Genomic DNA, 19,717 nt, shown 5'->3' on the forward strand with positions numbered 1-19,717 from the left:
TCCAAGCCACATTGCCCCAGCTAAGAATCTTTTGCCGAGTAACAAAGCAGATTTTAATCTTGATTTTAAATTTCTGATTTATAAGAAGTTGTCATCTACTGAAAGAATCTGCATTGGAACCTAAAATTAAAACTGTCTTATGCCTACCTGCAGCTTTTTCGCCTCTTCTTGGATATGTTCAGGTTCTGCTTTCTGACCCAGTTGTTGAGCCTGCAGTTCTTCCTCAGCAGCGGCTATCTTCTTATCGGCATCAGCAAGCTGTCCATCAAACTTGACAGCTGCTTCCATGGCAACGTCCAGTGCGTTTTTCCTGGTGTCTGTCATGTCATTAAGCTCCGCCCATTGACGTGTGACATCTGCCAGCCCTTCTTCTATACGCGCCTTGGTGTCATCATCAGCAGTTTTCAGAACTTCTTCGCCAGTTTCTTGTAACGACTTCACTGCAGGCGCTCGGTCAGCGATCATTCGGGTAAACAGCTGTAGTTGAAAAATTCTTATATTAATCGAAAATCCGTCCTTCTTTTATGGTTTAAAATTACCCCTTTGATGCTTTTCTTCTTAAGAATACTGCTATTTTGAGTTTCACGTCGAGATAGAAGTGATTCCGTGCATCACAGAATAACTCATTATTTCATCATCCAGCATCAGCAAATAAAAGCACGAGCAGTTTAAAAAGATAATCTTGACACACCAGCAGACCCCTTTTATATCGGTACTTACCTTCTGTTCTTGCATCTGAGCCTTCATTACATTGGGGTCAGTTGCAGCAATGGGACCTTGATTCTCTACCAGCTCACGTGTCTCTGCTAGCCAGTCAAGGAGTGACTGCAAAGCATCCTGGAACTTGCCACAGGCCAGCAGCGCGTTTTCTAGCTTGGTCTGCCTGTTGCCAAGGTCTTGATTCATGGCTAGAAGTCGCTGGTTTAGATCGCTTATGGTCTGATCGATGTCACTGGTGTCAGCGTCTGGATACGCCACGGCCATCTTGTATTTCAGATCATTTAGTGCTGCAAGCTGGTCCTGAAGTCCATCAATTTCCTTTTGTAAATCCTGTTCACGAGGTCACAAACACATTAAATTAAGATCTACTTTTTAAGAACGCGGGATTCGCGCCAGATTACCAACACAACCTTGTCAATGGTAGTTAATACGACATGCTGAGTACTGCTACAGTGGAACCTCGATTTAACGAACCTCTTAATAGCGAAAATATTTTGTCAGTCTCTCGGCCCTTTGTTATACCAAGGTCCCACTGTATAATCAACCCTTTCACTCTCAGAGTAAAACGTTGCGATTGTGGTCTTCGTGTAGCACTGTTTCTCGTGTCTATAATAAGGTAGTTTTAACTTTGTAGTCCTAGAAGGAAATCCTTGTATGAGAACATTCAAATGAAACTTGAACAGTGCATTTATATGGTGCCTTGCAAAGCGATTTTTTTCTACTCAATACTGAAGCAATTTGCCCTCTTGACATTGAAAGAGTAAACACATAGCGATGCCTGTAGTGTTTTTCTGACCTTGATGTCCTCCAACTGCTGGTTTATCGTGTCCACATCAGCGCCAATCGGTTGCAGCTGTTTGACCTTGTCTTCAGTTTCACTCATGGCCTGGTCTGCCTGACGTAATGCTTCCTGCAATTCTTCCACTTGTTGCAATGCCTTCTCGAGTTCCGCTTGCTGATTGGCTGCGGCGTCATTGACGTCGTTCCACTGCTTGTCAGTGTCAGACATTTGTTTCACCATCGCCGAATCAAACCCAAGGCCAGCGGAGATCAGCGCTTGAGCTTGCTTGTTAACTGTGTCAAAATCAGGCTTTAGATCGTCTACTTCTGCCTTCAGCAGCTAAGAGATAGACAAGAAACATCAGTCATGATCCCTTCAAAAAAAGCTGGTTTCTTGATAATGATTACACTCGCTACCACTGACGCAATCGCCAGCTGCCTTTGCTATGACATGAAAACAGTTCGCTCTCAATGCAACCGTTGTCAGGGTTAGAGAAACAGGGGTACTTTTAACGTCACAGGTCAAGCGGATACAAGAAGTACTAGTGGATAACTGGTGGATAGATGATATTCCCCTTATTGGCCCACTAGCTCGGAAGGAGTTATTTCATTGGTTCTTAAAGCAATTGATAACAAGTCACAACAATTCCCTAGCCAGAGGTAGTGTTTACAATAGCGGGTCCAGAGAGGTACATGTCTTACAGATTAAAATTAATTGAAAGTTGTTTGAAAAGTAGAACAAGACTGCGTACCTTTGCCTTCTCCAGTTGTTCTTTAAGTTTCTCAGCATCCATCACCGCGGGTTTATTTTCTTCCAATTTGACCTCAGTCTCCTTAACCTGCTCCTCTAGCTTGGCTTCTTGTTCCCAGTACTCCTCCAGGTCTGCAAGCACCTTTTTGTTTTTGTCGATCGCGTCAACCAGCTTGTCCTGTACTTCAGCGTAATGGTCTTCTAACTTCTTGTTCTCTGATTCAACAGCGGCTGTGTCAGCGCTCGGGTTACCTTCCTGAATATTATTACCTGTTCCAACAGCCGACTGAAACTCTGGTTTCAGCTCTTCTAGTCGTTCTTTTAACGCCTCAAGCTTCTCAATGTGTTTCTTCTCCTCCTTCACATCAGAGACAGGTGTTCTCTCCACGTTAAGATCAGTTTCCACAGCAGATATTTTCTCATCAACTCCATCAACGGCAACTTTATATTCCTGCAGCTGGCCTTGTAAAGCTTCAATGTCTGAGTGTTTGCTTTGAAGGTTTTTGCTCAAGTCGTTCCATCGTTTGTCCACGCTTTGGATGTCATCCTCGACAGCGCTCACTTCTTCAACGCAAACTCGAGTGACTGCCTGTGCTGTGTTGTCAAGTTCATCGTGTGGATCTGAATGGTTCTCAACATCTTGCTGTAACTCCTGCAGGAAACGAAAGTTCTCAATTTCACACAATGTACAATAAATTATAAAATTCAACTACAACCTAGGCAACGTTCCTTTTGGCATTTACCATTTCAAACGATGCAGATTTAATCATGCCTAAAGCGATGCTAGACTGAACGGTTAATTTTACTCTGTAAAATTACCTCGACATGTTGCTTGCAGGATTCAAGGGCTTTTGGATCACAGGTCAAGCATATAGCGTCCGCTCTCCTTTCAGCCCCGTCCAGCCACGGTACAAAGTGGCCGCGCTGTTCCTGGTACTCATTAGTCAGTTTTACTGCTTGTTCCAACTTGGCGGTGCGGTCATCTGACGCTTCGTTCAGCTCTGTCCACCGCTGGCTCATGTTGTCGAGTTTTTCCTGCAGGTTATCTCGGTCAGCGGGTAGTTGGCTTGTTTCCTTCAGCTGCTCTCCGGCTGCCATCAAGGCCATGTAAGTTGGTTCTTTGTCTTTAATCTCCTGGTGGATGTCCTGGAATGTTTTAAGTACACGAGGCCATTAAATATGATGCAAATAATTGACACATGACACAGTTTTGTTGAAAGCTTTTCACATAAAACTCAATAGTTTCAATTCTCTTTTTTTCCCTGGTTAAAGTTCTAATCGACAAAGAGGTTAACAAATTGATAATTCTCGGATGACACCCCACCTTATCCAAAACATATTGTTTTATTCTTTACTCTGTCTGGAAAACGAATTATCACATCACCCCATCTATCACTCACGGAGGAGGCAAATCACATAAGAAGAAAGAGCCGAGCTTTCTGTTAACACTAAAATTTGAAAAAGAACGAGGCACTCGGCGCCGTTTTGACAGGAAAACGGCAAACAGAAAATGAAATCGGCTGGAGACCTGTTTGCATTCCATTCATAAAAAAAGAAATAAATAAAACAGCAGTGATATATCTTAAACAAGGTAAGTTAGGAATAGCGAAATTTAGATCTCGTTTTTCGTAATCGGTGTCTGGCGGTTGAACTGAAACTTTTCAAAGAAAGAGAGAAAAACAAACAAGCAAATAGGTAAAACATTAGTTTATACCTACCTGATAACTGTCTTTCTGATCTTGAACAGTCGCTACGTCAGCAGAAATCGGTCTAAGCTTAGCCACAGTTCTTTCCGTCTTGGTTAGCCAGCGTAAGAAATCATCAAAATCAGTCTCAAACTGGCCACACTGAGTAAGCGCAGTTTGAAGCTGATTCTCCCGCTCTTCAATCTGCTCAGCAAGCTGTTTCAAGTCGAGTTCAGCTCTGGATATACGGCTTTGTAGTTCGGCTTCAGACACTGGATCTTCACTGGCAGACAGCAGACTCTCTGCTAAGGTCTTGCTGTCTTTCAGATTTTCTTGTTGTTTTTCAAGATCATCCTTCAGCGCCTACCATTAAAATGAACTTTTAGTGCATGCATTACAACGTTTCTCTATAAAACAATACAAAACGCTGGCATGGTAGGATACCAAATGCAATGGCACGAGTAAAAGATAAATTTGCAATAGGAAGATATTTTCTTGGACCTATGTCCTTAGGCTTTAGAACAGGAGAACATCGCTATCTTGAGCCAGATTACCTTGCTCCAAAAACCAATCTGGAAACACCACTTTCTCAGGCTTTCTGTCAAGTTCCATTGAGAGTACTCAGCATTTTACTGTATATCAAGTATCATTTACATAAAAAGCTTGTTTCATCCTCAAGCTAGGCTGATATCTGCTACAACCGAAGTAAACTGCAACTTCTGTTTGTAACCCACTCAATAATTTAAACAATTCACAAACATCGTAAACTTGAGTGAATAGAACGACTTCCCGCACAAGCTCGCATGAATCATTTCATTTTTGCTTAATTAAGAACTTGAGTGGCTAACGTACAGGCGATGTGTTAGCCAAAACAGACGGATTCGTTATGTTTGATTAATTATCGCTGAACTTAGAATCCATACAGACCTGCAACTGCTCCAGTTGTTTCTGTGCCGTAACAGGATCTGTACTTATTGGCTCCCAGGCTTTCACGGCCCCGTCACTATCGTCAGTCCAAGCTTGCATTTCATCCAGCTTGTCTTGTACTTGCGTGCCTTGATCAATAGCCTGTTCCAACTGGGCTTGTTTGTTTTTTATTTGACCTAGGAGAGCACGATACTTTTGGCTAACTGCTGCAAGTTCTTCTTGGACTAGTGAAGGATCACCGTTTGAAGCAGAGATGACGTCCACAGTTTGCTGTCCGCTAGTCTCTGCCTTGTCGAAGTTTTCCTTCATGTCTTCCAACTGCTGGATCAGCGCCTGGTTGGTAAAAGAAAGGCAAACAGCGAAGAATTAGACAAGAGCAACGGTTGTTGGCAGCTTAGAAAACTCAAAAATGAATGAAAAAAAAGAAAAAGCTTTATTACGAACGACTAATTTCACGAAATGCTTCTGCCAGTGAGCCAATGAAACTACCGCAAACAAGTCGTCATTTTGTTCTTTCGTAGTAGGTAACGAAACGTAAAAACAAAAAGCAAGGATATCTGTTGTTTTGGACTATTGGAATTATTAGTTCCGGCCAAAAAATAAATTCTTTACCAAAATTCCCGCTACTGTATGTTTGTTGGTAGCTAATCCTACTATGCATTATTTCTACGACACAGTAAATCTGTGATACATTTAGGTCAGATAACAAAAATTCAAGGCTACCTTTATGTTGTCGAGATCTTCCTTGTTCTTTGCTACGTCAGCACTAATTGGTCCTTGGGACTCGAGAGCGGCGTCGACTTTTTCAACTGTTTTTTCCACAGGCTCCATTAGATTGTTATACTGATCTAACAATTCCAAAACTTCTTGCAGTTCTTTCTCTTCGGTGGCAAAAGCGGTGTTTAACTCGTCGTATCGTTCCACAGCATCTTGAGCCTCGCTTCTGACAATATCTCCGTCAGCCTCAGTCAATTCTATCACAGCTTCTGATTTCTCGCTAACCGCGTCTCTCTCAGGTCTGTGCTTGTCGATATCTTCACGGAGCAATCTCACGGTGTTGTTTAGTTTCTCTACAGTTTCCTTGCTAGCTACGATAGGTTCTAGTGAGGCTAGTTTTTGCTCAGTTTCTGTAAGCCACGGCCCAAGACTGCTTGCTGATTCGTTGTATTTTTCTGCCTCAGGAAGAGCTGAATCAATGCGAGCTACATGTTCAGCGGTGTTCTGTCTGATCTCATTCCAACGCTTTTCAACGTCTGCGAGTTTACTTTCGAGTTCGTCTTTTTCTGCTCCAGGCTCCGCGCTTTCAAGAAGACCACTGCCATTTTTCATAAGCTGATCAAACACAGGTTCCTGGTGTCTGATCTTTTCCTGTAGTTCCTGTAAGCAACAAATTGAAGTTGTTCTTTCGGGTTTGAAGAAGCTACTTAACACCAAAAGTTCGAGTTGCAAAGTTAAACAAATCTAGCTTTTACCCTCAAAAGCCCTCAGTTTGTTTCTATATATCGCACTTCTGAATGCTAAACTAGCTTTACAGCCGTATGTTAGCAAAATGGCATCTATTTTCTCTTATTTTGCACGTTGCAAAACTAACGTTTTCGTGGACAACTTGCTCTTCATTGAAAAAAAAAAAAAAAAACGTAACGTAGTCATGCCGAGTCTAAAAGTAGCGTACTAATTACCCTGTTAAATTTACACACTGTTAGTGGAAGGTGGCAAGCATAAAACTGCTACGTCAAGAAAAATATTTAGACGCGATGCAACGCCGGGCTAATATTTCGCCAAGCTCGCGGTCTCGACGAACTCAAGACAAAATAGAGGGTCTGTTGATAGACTGAATAAACTAAACCAGGCTTCTTTGAAAGATTTACCTATCTGAAAACGTGGCCTTTCAAAGTTTACGACTGACTTAGTGGCCAGTCCAGCTTATGTCAAACGGAAATTGCACAGTATTCTGTTGCGATTTTACATGTACCTCATCGTCACTCCTCTGTTGTTTGAGTGTATCATACACGGCCGATACAGGTTGAAGATTTGCTGTAAGTTCCTCCATGTCCTGAAGCTTATCTTTGAAGTCGCTGAATGAAACATCGAATTCTTGGGAGCGTATTTGAGCTGCCTGCAATCTGCCCTCCAGTTCAGTGATCTTGGCCCTGAGGTCTTCATATGGAGACTCCACTTTGTCAAGTTTGTTCTTGATGGCTGCCACAACTAGCGGTTCATCCTTGTTCTGATCTGTCAGTTTATCGCACAAGCCCTGGGCATCTTCTAGTGTTGGTTTCTTCTCTTCCAGTTGCGCTTTCAAGGCCTGATAAATAATAGCAACGGTTAAGAAATAGAAAAGATAACACGACGTCAGCGTACAAATAACCAAACATAAATAACTATTCTTAAAATGAAAGCTATTGAGCATTAATTTTCAAATGGTACTGTTCAATTTGCTCTGCCAAACGTTTCCCAGTTCTTGGTTTGTGGAAGAAACTCTTGTGTGTGACCATTCAAATAAAAGTTGGTTGTTGTACAGTACTTTCATTTCTTGCTATCGTTTATTATGCTGTACAAGTCTTACTCTTTAGTCAGCAAAATGTAACCCGAGTGTGTGACCTTTCAAATGTGGCACTGAATTGTATTTTACTGTGCAAGGTTGTTCTTACTTTAACGCCTGAAGAGGAAAACCTAGCGTGTAACTACTGAAAGCTACTGAGCAGTACGTCTGTTGTTTTTCAGCATCCAGCAAAATACGCACAAATATAAATATTTTTTACTTTGATATTTTTTTAGTTTGAAATTTGGCACTCTTTAGGCTTATTACTCACCCGTACAAGGTCCAGTTGTTTCTCTACAGTTGTAGGATCAGTGCTGACAGGTCCAACAGCAGCGAGCTTCTCACGAGCGTCCTGTATGCAAGTATCGAGCTCGTCAACCTTGGCGTTGAAGTCATCCGTGTCCTTGATCTTGTTGGAGAGAGCTTCCTCTTGAGCCTTGAGCTTCTGCTGCAGCTCCTGGAACTTCTGCGAGACGTCGGCAACTTTGCCGGTGACGACTGCATGGTCTGGTGACGAGTCATGGACCTGTTGTAGCAAGCTCTCTCCCTTGTGACCTACGTTCTGTACTTCCGGGGCGTGGTCATCGAGAACAGCAGTTAGTTCCTGAAAGGCATAATAAATAACACGTAAAATAACCACTTCTCAAATTAGGCGCTAAATAGGAGTATTGATACCAAAGCTATCGCAAGATCCTAGATTTAATCGTTTTAGGTTACTTTATTTATTTATTTATTTTTATTTATTTATTCCTCCAATTCCTAGCTAATACATAGATATGTAAAGTAACCGATAGTGCTTTGTAAGGAAGAAAAAAAAAACGCATAAAAAGAAATTACATCACTTAAATTGAATTGATTAAATTGTTTTAAGTTACTTTGACAAGTAACTGAAGCAAAGAGGACAGATCTATGCAAACATGCCTTGAATTTTAGAATCGAAAAAATTTTGCAAGAAAACAGGCCACTTTTTCCTTACATAAATTGATTTAAACCCATGATACATGTATGCTTGGTGGATTTCGACATTCGGCTTTGGTTTACATGAACTAAGAATTCTACTGAAAACAAGCGAGCTAATTTGTATTTCTTGAATGTAACATGAAATATATGTATGCACTAGGCCTGTCGCAACGATCTGCAATGAAACTGAGAAAAGAACGCCGATTACTCAACATAACGGCGGATCATATTGGCGCTTTCTAAACGGAAAGAGATGGAGGTATACCTTGATCTTGGCAAGCTGTTGACTGGCTGATTCAGTGTCTGTTGCACACACAACTGGAGCATCAACAACATCAAAAGCCTCGCTAAATACATCCTCCACCTTCTTTACAGTCACGTGATAGTCATGTGACGCTGCCTCTATTGCAGACAGTTGTTCAACCCTCTGGTCTAAGGAAGCTGACAATTTTTCGATCCTTGCCACAAAGTCTTCAACCTCTGCCTGCACAACAGGTTCATCTCTCTGCGAGTCTTCCTTCAGTTCATCAGCGCTTCCTCCCACGTCGCGAACATCGGATTTGAGCTTGTCCACCATTCCTGTAATCTGCTGCACAAGTTCTTTCTGTTTGGCGATGCTTTCTATGTCCACAGTAAGCGGTTCAAACTCGTCCACCTGTTTTTCTGCATCCCCGAGCAACAATGACAAGGAATCAGCTTCTTGACGGAATTTCAGCGCTTCTTTCTCGACCTTAATCAGTTGCTTCTGACGATCGCCAACCTTGTCTTTCACATCTTGCCATCTCGTCTTCAATTCAGCGACCTTCTTCTCCATGGCTTCCCTTTCAGGCGCATCCTCCAACGCGTCGACAACTCCTTGTCCGTTTTGAACAAGTTTCTCAAACACTGGATCTTGTAAAGCCAGGTCTCTTTGCAACGCCTCGTTCTCTTGCCGCTGAACTTGCACGGTTTCATGCAAAGCGGAAATGGGTTCTTGCTTTGCCAGTTGTTCTTCAAAAGCGTCTAGCTTGGCCATGAATTCGTCGAAAGAAACCTTCAAAAGAACACAATAATTGAAACAAACACAATGTCTTACAAGTGCTATTTAAAACGTTTAAATTTCACGTCAGTTAAAGGAGCCTGGCAACAGTTTCCAACACTTTTCCAAGAGCTACACTTTCACGGATGAATACTAGGACTGTTTATCAAGTGATGTTACAATATTGGTATCACATAAATGCCAAGCCATTGGTGAAGCAATAATGGTTATCTAAATAGCATGATAGACTACCATAGCAACAGTACAACCTATTAAAAAGACCCTTAGCTTTAGCTTTAAGTGCTAATAACTCAAAAATGAGCACGGTCACCCCCACTTTTTTATCATAAAATTAAGATGAAACTTTTGGTAAAGAAATGCGTGTAGTACAAGAACTGAACAAAGGTTCTGCAAGCGAACATCAGTTTGTACCTGGAACTCCTGTGAGCGCAGTAGAGCATTCTGTAGTTTGACTTGACGTTCAGTAAGTTTACGGAGAATTGCTTCAACTGGCGAAACGATCTTGTTCAGTTCACCTCTGACATCTCGCACCACTTGGGGATCTTCGCTGCTATCTGCAATGATTTCTTTGCCTGTGTCCTCCAGTGTGTCTAAAAAGGCTTTGTTTTTCGCGATTTCATCTCTCAAAGCCTGCAAGGTGAGAGGCACTAGGTTACTTTACCGACGTTGATTGCTAAGAGCAAGTTGCACGAGTATTTTCTAACCAATTGGAGAACTCAATTTGAAAAATTCTCTACCAAGCATTTGATATTGTTAAGCATAAAGCGTTAATGAGCTGATGAAGACACTACGTTTCAAGAATCCACTGCCCCATACATTGTTAGTGATTAGGGAGAGTTGTGACAATTCAGATGTTAATAACGTTCAAAACTATCACTGACCTCTGCCTGTTGGAGCTGTTGTTTAACTACTTCCGGGTCGCTGCTGATTGGTTCCTGAGCTGCCACAGCCTCTTCCACCCTAGGTAACCACTCCTCTAGGTTGTGCAAAGCATCCTGGAACTTCAGTGCTTTCTCGGTTTCTTTCTCGAGTTGATCTTTTTCATTGTTCAAGTTTTCCAGCAGGTCGTTGTATCGTCTGGTCACAGCATCCACTTCCTGGTTCACGCGAGGGACTTCAGCGGATTTCGGATCCATAGCAGATGTCAGTTTATCACCAGCTTCCTTCAGATCGTTTACATCGGGTTCGGCGGCTCTAAGCGACGATAAAAGATCCTCGACGGCCTTGAGTTGGTCTTTACCTTTGTCCACATTTATACCAGTAGGCTCGCGGGAAGCCAGTGCCTTTTCTGTGCGTTCTAGGAGTTCTTCAGTAGGAGTTAAAGTCTTGTTGTATTTTTCTAAAGCGTCTTTCAAAGCTGACAAATTGTCTTCAAGCCTGGGTACTTCCGCAGACAAATTATCAAAGCGTTTTCTAACATCTTGCTCTTCTCCTTCGATTACATACCTGTCTGCACTACAACTGTTCGACAGAGATGAAGAAGTTTCTTTCGCGGTCTCAACAATTGGTCTGCGATCGGCAATCTCCTTCTTCAGTTCATCTAGTGTATCTAGCTGTTTCTCAATGGATCTTAGGTCACAAGAATCTGGTTCTACAGCCTGCAGGCGTTTCTCAGCTTCATTCAGCCATGGTGTAATGTCCTGAATTTCACTGTGGAACTCTTTTGCAAGTGGCAGCACTTGATCTAGCTGTTCCTGTCGGTCAGCGGTCTGTTTTTTGACCGTCTCCCACCGTTGTGTAGCATCATTTAGTTTATCCTCAAGAGCGTCCCTATCCGGGCCGGGTTCAGATGTGTCCAAAACATTTCGTCCTGCTCGAACAAGCTGCTCAAACAATGGCTCTTGCTGCTGAATGGTGTCATTAACGGGCTAAGGAAAAATAAAACACTACATCAAACCGTTGGAAAGTGAGACGTCAAGTGCAAAACACAGACTTTTAAGAGAACATGATATTTAAAATACGATCGTTACTAACAACAACAGTTTTATTCATACAAACAAACAGCTTAACTTAACTACAAATACAAACAATAAAGTACAGTCGTATAGTCCAGGCAGGAGGTGAAGTAGGAAAAAATATCTCTAAACACAGTGGAATCCCAATTTCTCGAACCTCCCGATAACTCCAACCAAAAAAGTCGTTCCCTCTCCTCAGTCGAACACTGTAATTTTACCCCCGATTTCTCGAACTCTCCGATTTTCCGAACCAATTTTCGTTTCCCTTGAAGGTTCGAAAAATCGGGATTCCACTGAAATATCAAATATAAGTATGCAGGGACTTGGTAACGACAAAGATCTCAAGTGCTAGGCATTTATTTACACTTTGCCTGTTCAAATGTAACGCGACTAAGGACAGAGTTACATTCAGAAAAGAGCCATGGCTGCAAAAGACAAACATTGTCTCTTTGCTTACCTTTTGCTGTTGACTTTGCTCCTTGACCGTGCTGTACACTCCAGACACTGAGGCCTGGAGAGCAATCTGTTCTTCCACTCGACCCAGTTTTTCCAGAAACTCAGCAAAGGAAACGTGAAACTCTTGACTCTGCAGCAGAACATGCTGCAGTCGACCGACACGCTGATCTGCTCGAGCTGAGAGTTTGTCCAGTGCAGTGCGCACCTTGTAAAGTTTACTGTAAACATCGGCCACAACTGCTGGATCCTCTTGACTTCTTTCTATCAACTTCTGTCCCGCATTCTCGGCTGTTTGGAAGAGTGCCCTGTGCTTCGTGATGTCATCTTTGAGAACCTTTTGCCAAGAAAGAAACAAATTGCTTTGGTATTAAAGATTCATCAAAATTTAATTAACCGCTTGAGACACACACGTCTGGTCACGCATTTCTCGTGATCATCTCCCGTGTATCGTTGTCTTATGCTAATCCCGCGGTTTGTCTTTCTCGATGACGGGATGACCAAAACTTTGCTGCTCTCCCTGCTTTAATGACAGTAAGCTCGCTTAACAGTTAACAGTTACGCTGGCTAGTTCTAGGTGAAAGTAAAGTAAACAGAAGTACAGCCGAACTTAAGATCATTTCATCGAAGTGGAATCATAAAGACCAGTGGGGCCTCTCCAGTAATAATAATCACAAACCTTAGAAGACATAACAACAAACAAATCTTTTCACACTACTCGAGATATAACACAGCTAAATACCACTCAGTGATATCGCTTAGGATAGAGAGATATATTATTTAGTTTACTTGCACGATAAGGTTGACACCCAAATAGTGCGAGCGAACAAAAATGTAACGTAATCTTTACCAAAGGCACCTGTTACCAACGCCGTTAGTACAAGTAACACAAGTTTTATTTCAAGGCAATAAAACGCCGCGCCATGCGAAAATTTTTTAAACACTTTCGAGCGATAAAGGCGGGAAATACAAGAGACTTGAAGGCGAAAGGACTCCACACAATGCTCGTTAATTAATTAAATTCCTGTAGACTCGGGATCTTCGGGCCGAGACAACTGTGACTTGTAAGTCAACCACAGTGATGGTTAACCTCAAGCAGAGATCTAACGGTTGACACCATCGAGAAATAGAAAGCACACACACAGATCACTGTCGGCGGCACTCCAACAACAATGGCAAGGTTATAATTACCAGGATGAAGTCTTCACGTACGAAGCCAAGACTCGGGACCACGTTTGATGGAACAACAAATACTTCTCCACAAACCCTGCTAGATTTCCTTCGGTAAAATCGATGCTCTTTCAATCCGTTTTCATGCATGCTTAAGTTCTGTGTCTTTTGGCGTTCGTTTTGCACGTTATGCATCTGTTTTGGCACGAAATTTGGACCGCTTCAACCACAACAGCCCTTCAAACTGCGAGCGGCTTAAATTATTCATGAAATGCAAGCGCTTGTCATCTTTTAGATGTTGGACGAATATAACAATAAAATACCTGTTATGGTATTTAATTATTACTGGTGTCAAAGCGGCTTAAGTCTCAAAGGAGATGATTTGATCAAGCATACAGAGATATCATTGATCTGGAAAGGCGTGAAACCAAACACTTCTCACCAACTGCAAATACCACTTGCATTTCAACAACACAAACAGCAGCGAATCGCCGTGACTGCTCAAGACAACAAAACACAAGGGTTTTTTTTCGTTGAGATTAAAACTAGAAAGGCTTACGCCCTGCTAATTATATGTTAATATGTGTTGTTAGCATTGTTTGTAATTTGCATCAAATGATTAGCGAGTAATTGAAGCAAGGAAGAGATTGCCCAACTTTGACATGTCACGAACGGCTGAACGTAAAAAGATACGTCAGATAAAAGAGAGCAAACTTGTTCTCTAAAACGAATGATCTTTTTATGCTGATAAAAAAAAAACTAATCTTGAACCCTCTTCAATTAAGTTGCCTTGTGGAAACGTTAAGCGCTAAACAAGAAATTGAATAAAGAGCGTCAAAAAATCTTTTTCAAGATCAGTATAACTTAATTTTCCACGCAAAAAGTGTTTATTGTAGCCTCCTCGAACCTCGAGGAGTTCGAGGACTTTAAACTACATTCCTACGTGTAATTACTGCACAATTTCGCTCAGCAATACCAATGCATTGTCAAACTCCCACATCTTCAGAAATCAAAAATTTAACGAACGTTTGGAAATTTGTAAGGAAAATCACAATTAGTATGCAAGAATAAAAATTCCGCGTTAAGCACTTATGACGGGTTAAACTTCGCTGCAGTGTTTCTACGGTTTGCCGGCCGTAGTTTAGTATAAAGATCCAATAAACAACCATTGAACAGTCACAGTAAACCCTACAATGAGAGTTATTTTGCTATCAAACTTCAAAGGACCATTTCAATGAACTTACGCGTTAAGGGTTCAATAGATGGCTGACCACTTGTTTTGGGCCAATTACAACGAAGCCACTCTCGCGTTTCCTCTCCCCCCACCACCAGCTATAAAACCAAAAAACAGCAAGTCAGTTATATTTGAACCAACCTGTGCTTCTTCCAGCTGTTTTCTGACTGTCTCGGGATCAGTACTGATGGGTTGTTGAGCAGAAACACGCTCCTCAGCCTCGGGTAGCCAAGCCTCTAGGTCCACGAGCGAACCTTGGAACACACGAGCGTGTTGGACGTCTTCTTCCAGGTTGGCTTTGCGCGCATTCAATTTTTCGATAAGATCTTTCTGTTTTTGGTCTGCTTGTGACACTTCTTCCCTAACTTGGGTAGCGTGGGGAGTCTTTTCGTCAACCTGCTGCATCAGGAGTGACAGGTTGTCATTCACTTCGTTCATTTCAGGCTCTTGCTCTTTAAGGACGGACAACAAGGCCTGGAAACCAGAAAACAAATCGATTAATTTATCGATCAATAGAAAATACAAATTCAGGCATCGCACGGCTACAACAGTTTTGGAGTATGGAGTAAATTATACAGGGTCCATTACATGATAACTATAAAAAATCATACTGAAATTCTGTTACCTCGATTTTCCTGAGCTCTTCTTCGCCTTTCCCAGCATCCGTGAGATTCGAAAGAGGCGCATCTACCAACGCCTCAGCCTCGTCTAGCCGCTCTTCGATTGGGTGAAGCTGATTGGTCAGTTGTTCCAGGATTCTAGACACGCTGTCCAGATGTTGCTGTCGTACCTTCAGATTAGCCGTTAGCACCTCCCATCTTTTGTTAGCATCCTTGGATTCGGCTTGGACCACCTGTACGTCATCGCACAGATCGTCCAGCTCACGGGAAGAATCATTTACGGCGTCAATCTCGGGCTTGCGTTCGTCCAGCTGCTGCACTAATGTGGCCAGTGTCTTTTGTTCCTTGGAAATACACTTCTCATCGCAAGAGACAGGTTCGAGCGAATCAACCCAATTTTCTGCATCACTCATCCATGGCAGAAGCGATTGCAGCGAGTCATGATGTGTCTTTGCTACAACTGAAACGTCGTCGATTTTGGATTTACGATCTTCAATCTTCGTCTTCACCACATTCCACCGTGTGGAGAGGTCGCTTAATTTCTCTTTAAGTTCGTCTTTTTCCTCTCCCGGCTCAAGACTCTCCAAAATTTCGTCACCGGTTTTAGAGACCTTTTCAAATACTGGCTCGAGCTGTTTGACATCGGCAGTGGCGTGCTCAATCTCTTCGCTCTGATCGCGTAACACATCATACCGAGAAGACACAGGTCCCATTTTAGCTACATCATCTTCCAACTTAGCCAGCTTGTCAGCAAAATCATCCAGCGTTTCTTGGAATTCTTGCGATTGTAAAACGGCGGCTTGCAACATGTTGTGTTTTTCATCAACTTTAGCTGAAAGCAATTCCAGTGAAGCCGTCGCTTTGTGTATCTTGTTGTTTACCTCCATTAGGACTGCCGGTTCGTTGTCACAGCATTCTACAAGCCGTTCTCCAGCCTCATCAGCAGACTCGAGAATGTATTTGTGCTTCACAATGTCTTCCTGGATGTGTTCAATTTCATCCAGCTGGCTTTTCACAACACCAGGATTAGTTCTTATCACATGGATGGTCTCAATCACGATGGTTATCTCCTCAGTCCAGGTTATCAGCACCTCGTATTTTTCCGTAAATTCTATTATCAAGACCACAATTTTCTCCAGCTGTGCTTTGCGGTCTCTACTTTTGACAAGAGCGTCATTGAACGAATCACTCACTTTACGTAACTGTTGCTTCAACATCACAGCGTCGATGGCCTCTGGATTCATTCCCTGAAGTAGCTTGTCGCCAAGCTCCTGCATTTCTTTGTGTCGAGGCTCGGATTTCTCGAGATCCTCCACGACTTGCTGCACCTTTTCGAGCTCTTCCTTGCTCCTAGCGACGTCAAGATCGGTTGGTTGCTGGCATTCGAGCGTTGATTCCGCCTTCTGTACAACTTGTTCTACAGTGTCCAATGCATCAAGGTACTCATCAACAGTGTCCTTAGCAGTTTGAAGCTCCGATTCTTTTGTCTCGATGTCTTTTAGAAGTTCCTCCCAGCGACGGTTAACATCCTTAATTTGAACTTCTACAAAGTAACTGTTATCTTTGCACTTGTCCTTCAAAGATTCAGCGGTGTTGTTCAGCGACTCATGATCCGGTCTTTGGCTCTGTATGGCTTTTTTGAGATCTTCTAAGGCTTTTTGCTGTTGGCTTAGCTCTTCTGGGCTCACAGAGTCGGTGTTGACGGCTCCGAGTTTTCTCTCCGTCTCTGAGAGCCACAAGTCAAACTTTTGCGCGCCAGTGTGGAAAGATTTTGCATCAGGAATCACAGACGCGACGTTGCTGTCACGCTCTGTGGCTCTGCTCTTAACATTTTCCCATTTTTCCTTCAGGTCATCTAACTTCTGTTGCAAAGTATCTCTGTCTTTTCCAGGATCTGAAGCTTCCAGAACCTTTTCTCCTGCAACGAGCAATTTCTCCAGCACAGGCTGCATCTGGGCAACGGAGTCACTTAACTCCTCTGTCTCGTCCTTTTGACGTCTTGTTGCAGGGTAGTCTGGTGAAATTGGCTCCTGGCTTTGAAGCATTTCGTCGAGTGTCCCTAACCGAGCATCAAAATCATCGTACGCCTCTTGGAACTCTTGTGATTGCAATACGGCATCATGCAGTCTTAAACTTCTCTGTTCCAACTTAGCGTTGAGCTTGTCAAGTGGCTGGCGAGCTTTCTCAATCTTGTTTTGAATGTCGAATACAGCGTCTGGATTCTGCATGCTGTCTTCAATCAAACGCTGGCCTGTCTCCTCCACAACACACAAGCGTACCAGGTATCGTTTCACTTCTTCGAGCAGTCCGTCAGTCTCCCTGATTTGTTCTTTCAGTTTTTCAGGTTCTGAACTCACTGGTTCTAGTACATCAACAGTTTCAACAGTTTCTGGAAGCCATTGTTCTATCTCTTCAAGCGACGAATTAAACTTCAAAGTGGCCTCTAGCGTCTTCTCGAGCTCCTTTTGTCTGTCGCTAAGCCTGGCTGGTAGATCTTTAGATTTGTTGTTTGTGTTTACAAGCTGTTCTTTCACACTCAGCGCTGAAGGTGCGTCGTCCTCGGCTTGTTGAAGAAGTTGTTGACCTGATTGATTCAGCTGTTTTATATCTCCTTTCCTCTCATCTAGAGTCGACACCAGGGCCTTTATCTGCTCTAATTCTTGTCGGAGTTTATCAGCGTCAGTTCCCGCAGGCTCATGGGATGCCAAAGCATCTTCCGCTTGAGTGAAAGCTTCCTGTACGGGCTGCAAAGCACTCTGGTACTTCTCAATCGCCTCCTTGGCTTCTTCAACCTTGGCTTTCTTCTCAAGCACAGCGGCCTGTAAAGCCTCCCATCGACTCTTCAACTCGTTGAAGTCAGCCTTGATGACATCTCCATCAGCTTGTGCCAAGCTGGTTAGAGTGTTGGCTGACTCTCCCAGCTCATCGAAGTCAGGCTTGTGAGACTGTATGTCAGCGGAAACTGCTTCAATTTCTTTCAGACTTTCATCTAATTCGTGCTCGTCGCATGACACAGGATAGATCTTGCTCGCTTTCTTCTCCGCGTCTTGAAGCCATTCTCTGAAGGCTTCCCCCCTAAGGTCATATTTCTGCGAGGCTTCATGAACCTCCTGCACGCATTTCTGGATCTCAGCTGTTTTTTCCTTGACTTCGTTCCACCGTGTCTTCATCTGCTCCACTTTCTCCTGCTGGGCATCCTTCTCGCTACCGGGTTCCATCCTTTCCAGCATCTCAAGCCCATCGTCTAAGATCTTCTCAAACACGGGCTGCTTTCTGGCGATGTTATCGCTAACGTTACGTTGAATGCGCTCTTTCTGCTCGCTCACGATTTCCAGGACGGCAGAAATAGGTCTGAAGTTGTTCACTTCATCTTCCATCTCGGCGAGTTTGGATACAAACTCGTCAAACATCACGTCGTAAACCTGGATCTGGAGCAAAATGTTCTGTAAAATGGCGTGGCGTTGTTCAATTCTGGCGTCCAAGCGATCCAACTGAACCCGAACCTTTGTCAGTTTCCCCTGCACGTCTGCTACTACCAGCGGGTTATCACTGCTGTTCTCTATGATGACCTTACCAAGATCATTAGTGCGGTCTAGTGCAGTCCGTTGCTTAGCTATCTCGTTCTGCAAGGCCTGTTGAAAAAAAAAAGCGAGTAAGACTTAATGGCATCCAACATAGCTAAAAATAATCATGGGAGAATCTTTGTTTACAATATGTAACTATTTAGCATAAGCGATAGAGTTTCTGACGGAACTGCAAAAGCATTAGTTCTGAATATAGAAAGGACACAAAACTGTCCCATGGAATTTGAGCTCGATTTATTGAATACTCTTTGTTCGACGCGGGTTTCAAAACTCAAAATTTTATAAAGAAGGTACGAACTCATTAGCGATTTTGCCATCGATTAGCCAAAAGGACTTGAACTTAGATTTTATTGATTTCAACATGATGCGTGCCTAAGAACAAAGAAAGACTGAGCAAATCCTTTCGTACACAGAGTATATTTTGTAGCACAAACGCAAACCAAAAACCCGTTAACTGTGGTACATATAACTTGTCTTTACTAACCTCTGTTTGTTCCAGTCTTTTGTTCACAACCTTGGGATTGGTACTAATGGGTTCTTGCATGGCTGTACTCTCAGACACCTCCGTCACCCACAGTTCAAGTTCTCTGATTTGTTGTTGGAATGCGGAGCTGTCCTGGATGATCCTCTCCAACTGAGCCTGCTGTTCTGTCAGCTGATTCTTGAGGTCAGCGTACCTGTCTGGAATCTCCTTGACTTCTTGCCTCAGTGACGATACCTCTGGAGACGACGAGTCTGCATTCAAGACGAGGTTTTGGCCCACTTTCATTGCCTGTTTCATGTCTGCTTCACGATTGGCCATCAAGGTAAGTAAGGCCTGTTGATGGTTTGGGAAAAAAAACAAAGATAGAACGAAGCTTACTACATTTGCTGTTAAGCGGAGAGAATAGACCGTTTTCGTATGCTCGGCACTGGACTGGAACTAGCTTGCAACTGAGGCTACTGTGGGGGAGTCTTTTCAAATGCACATGTTTATCTCTTTTTAATGGTATTCCCCGGATGAGCCTCCATTACGAGCTAGTTCCAGTCCAATACCGAGAATACGAAAATGACCTATTCTTTAGTTTTCAAGTTTGCGCTGTCACGTGACGCACGTAAAATTACACGTTTAACCGGCCAACTACAGGTCCGAGCATTATCACGAAAAATAACCTCATAAAATTTACCAAGACCTTTTAAGAAATTTATGAGCTGATTTCATGCATAAAGGATGTTTGTATTTTTTGTCGACTTCACGTAGCAGTAGCAGAATGGGTAATACAAGCGAAAACTCATCCTGTAGCCAGCACTTATGTTT

The 19,717-nt window shown here is 42.9% G+C and overlaps 1 protein-coding gene across 6 annotated transcripts in view; it reads right to left on the minus strand.

Moving 5' to 3' along the window:
* The window catches only part of LOC110058896 (uncharacterized), a 125,278-nt gene that overhangs the window by 14,701 nt on the left and 90,860 nt on the right, over positions 1-19,717 (minus strand). For all 6 annotated transcript variants that reach the window (XM_089279394.1, XM_020765566.2, XM_089279395.1 and 3 more), the window contains 17 exons: positions 18,905-19,237; positions 14,842-18,468; positions 14,358-14,690; positions 11,817-12,149; positions 10,286-11,272; positions 9,816-10,034; positions 8,631-9,398; positions 7,677-8,009; positions 6,836-7,168; positions 5,587-6,240; positions 4,864-5,196; positions 3,970-4,299; positions 3,071-3,397; positions 2,253-2,903; positions 1,517-1,840; positions 721-1,050; positions 148-477 (listed from right to left, as the gene is read on the minus strand). In XM_089279394.1, coding sequence (XP_089135520.1) covers positions 148-477; positions 721-1,050; positions 1,517-1,840; positions 2,253-2,903; positions 3,071-3,397; positions 3,970-4,299; positions 4,864-5,196; positions 5,587-6,240; positions 6,836-7,168; positions 7,677-8,009; positions 8,631-9,398; positions 9,816-10,034; positions 10,286-11,272; positions 11,817-12,149; positions 14,358-14,690; positions 14,842-18,468; positions 18,905-19,237 — 10,545 coding nt within the window. The remainder of the gene's footprint in view (positions 1-147; positions 478-720; positions 1,051-1,516; positions 1,841-2,252; positions 2,904-3,070; positions 3,398-3,969; positions 4,300-4,863; positions 5,197-5,586; positions 6,241-6,835; positions 7,169-7,676; positions 8,010-8,630; positions 9,399-9,815; positions 10,035-10,285; positions 11,273-11,816; positions 12,150-14,357; positions 14,691-14,841; positions 18,469-18,904; positions 19,238-19,717) is intronic.

Source organism: Orbicella faveolata, unplaced genomic scaffold (assembly GCF_042242905.1).
Source record: "Orbicella faveolata isolate gen_17 unplaced genomic scaffold, um_ofav_v1 contig_47, whole genome shotgun sequence".
Classification (NCBI taxonomy): Eukaryota; Metazoa; Cnidaria; class Anthozoa; order Scleractinia; family Merulinidae; genus Orbicella; species Orbicella faveolata.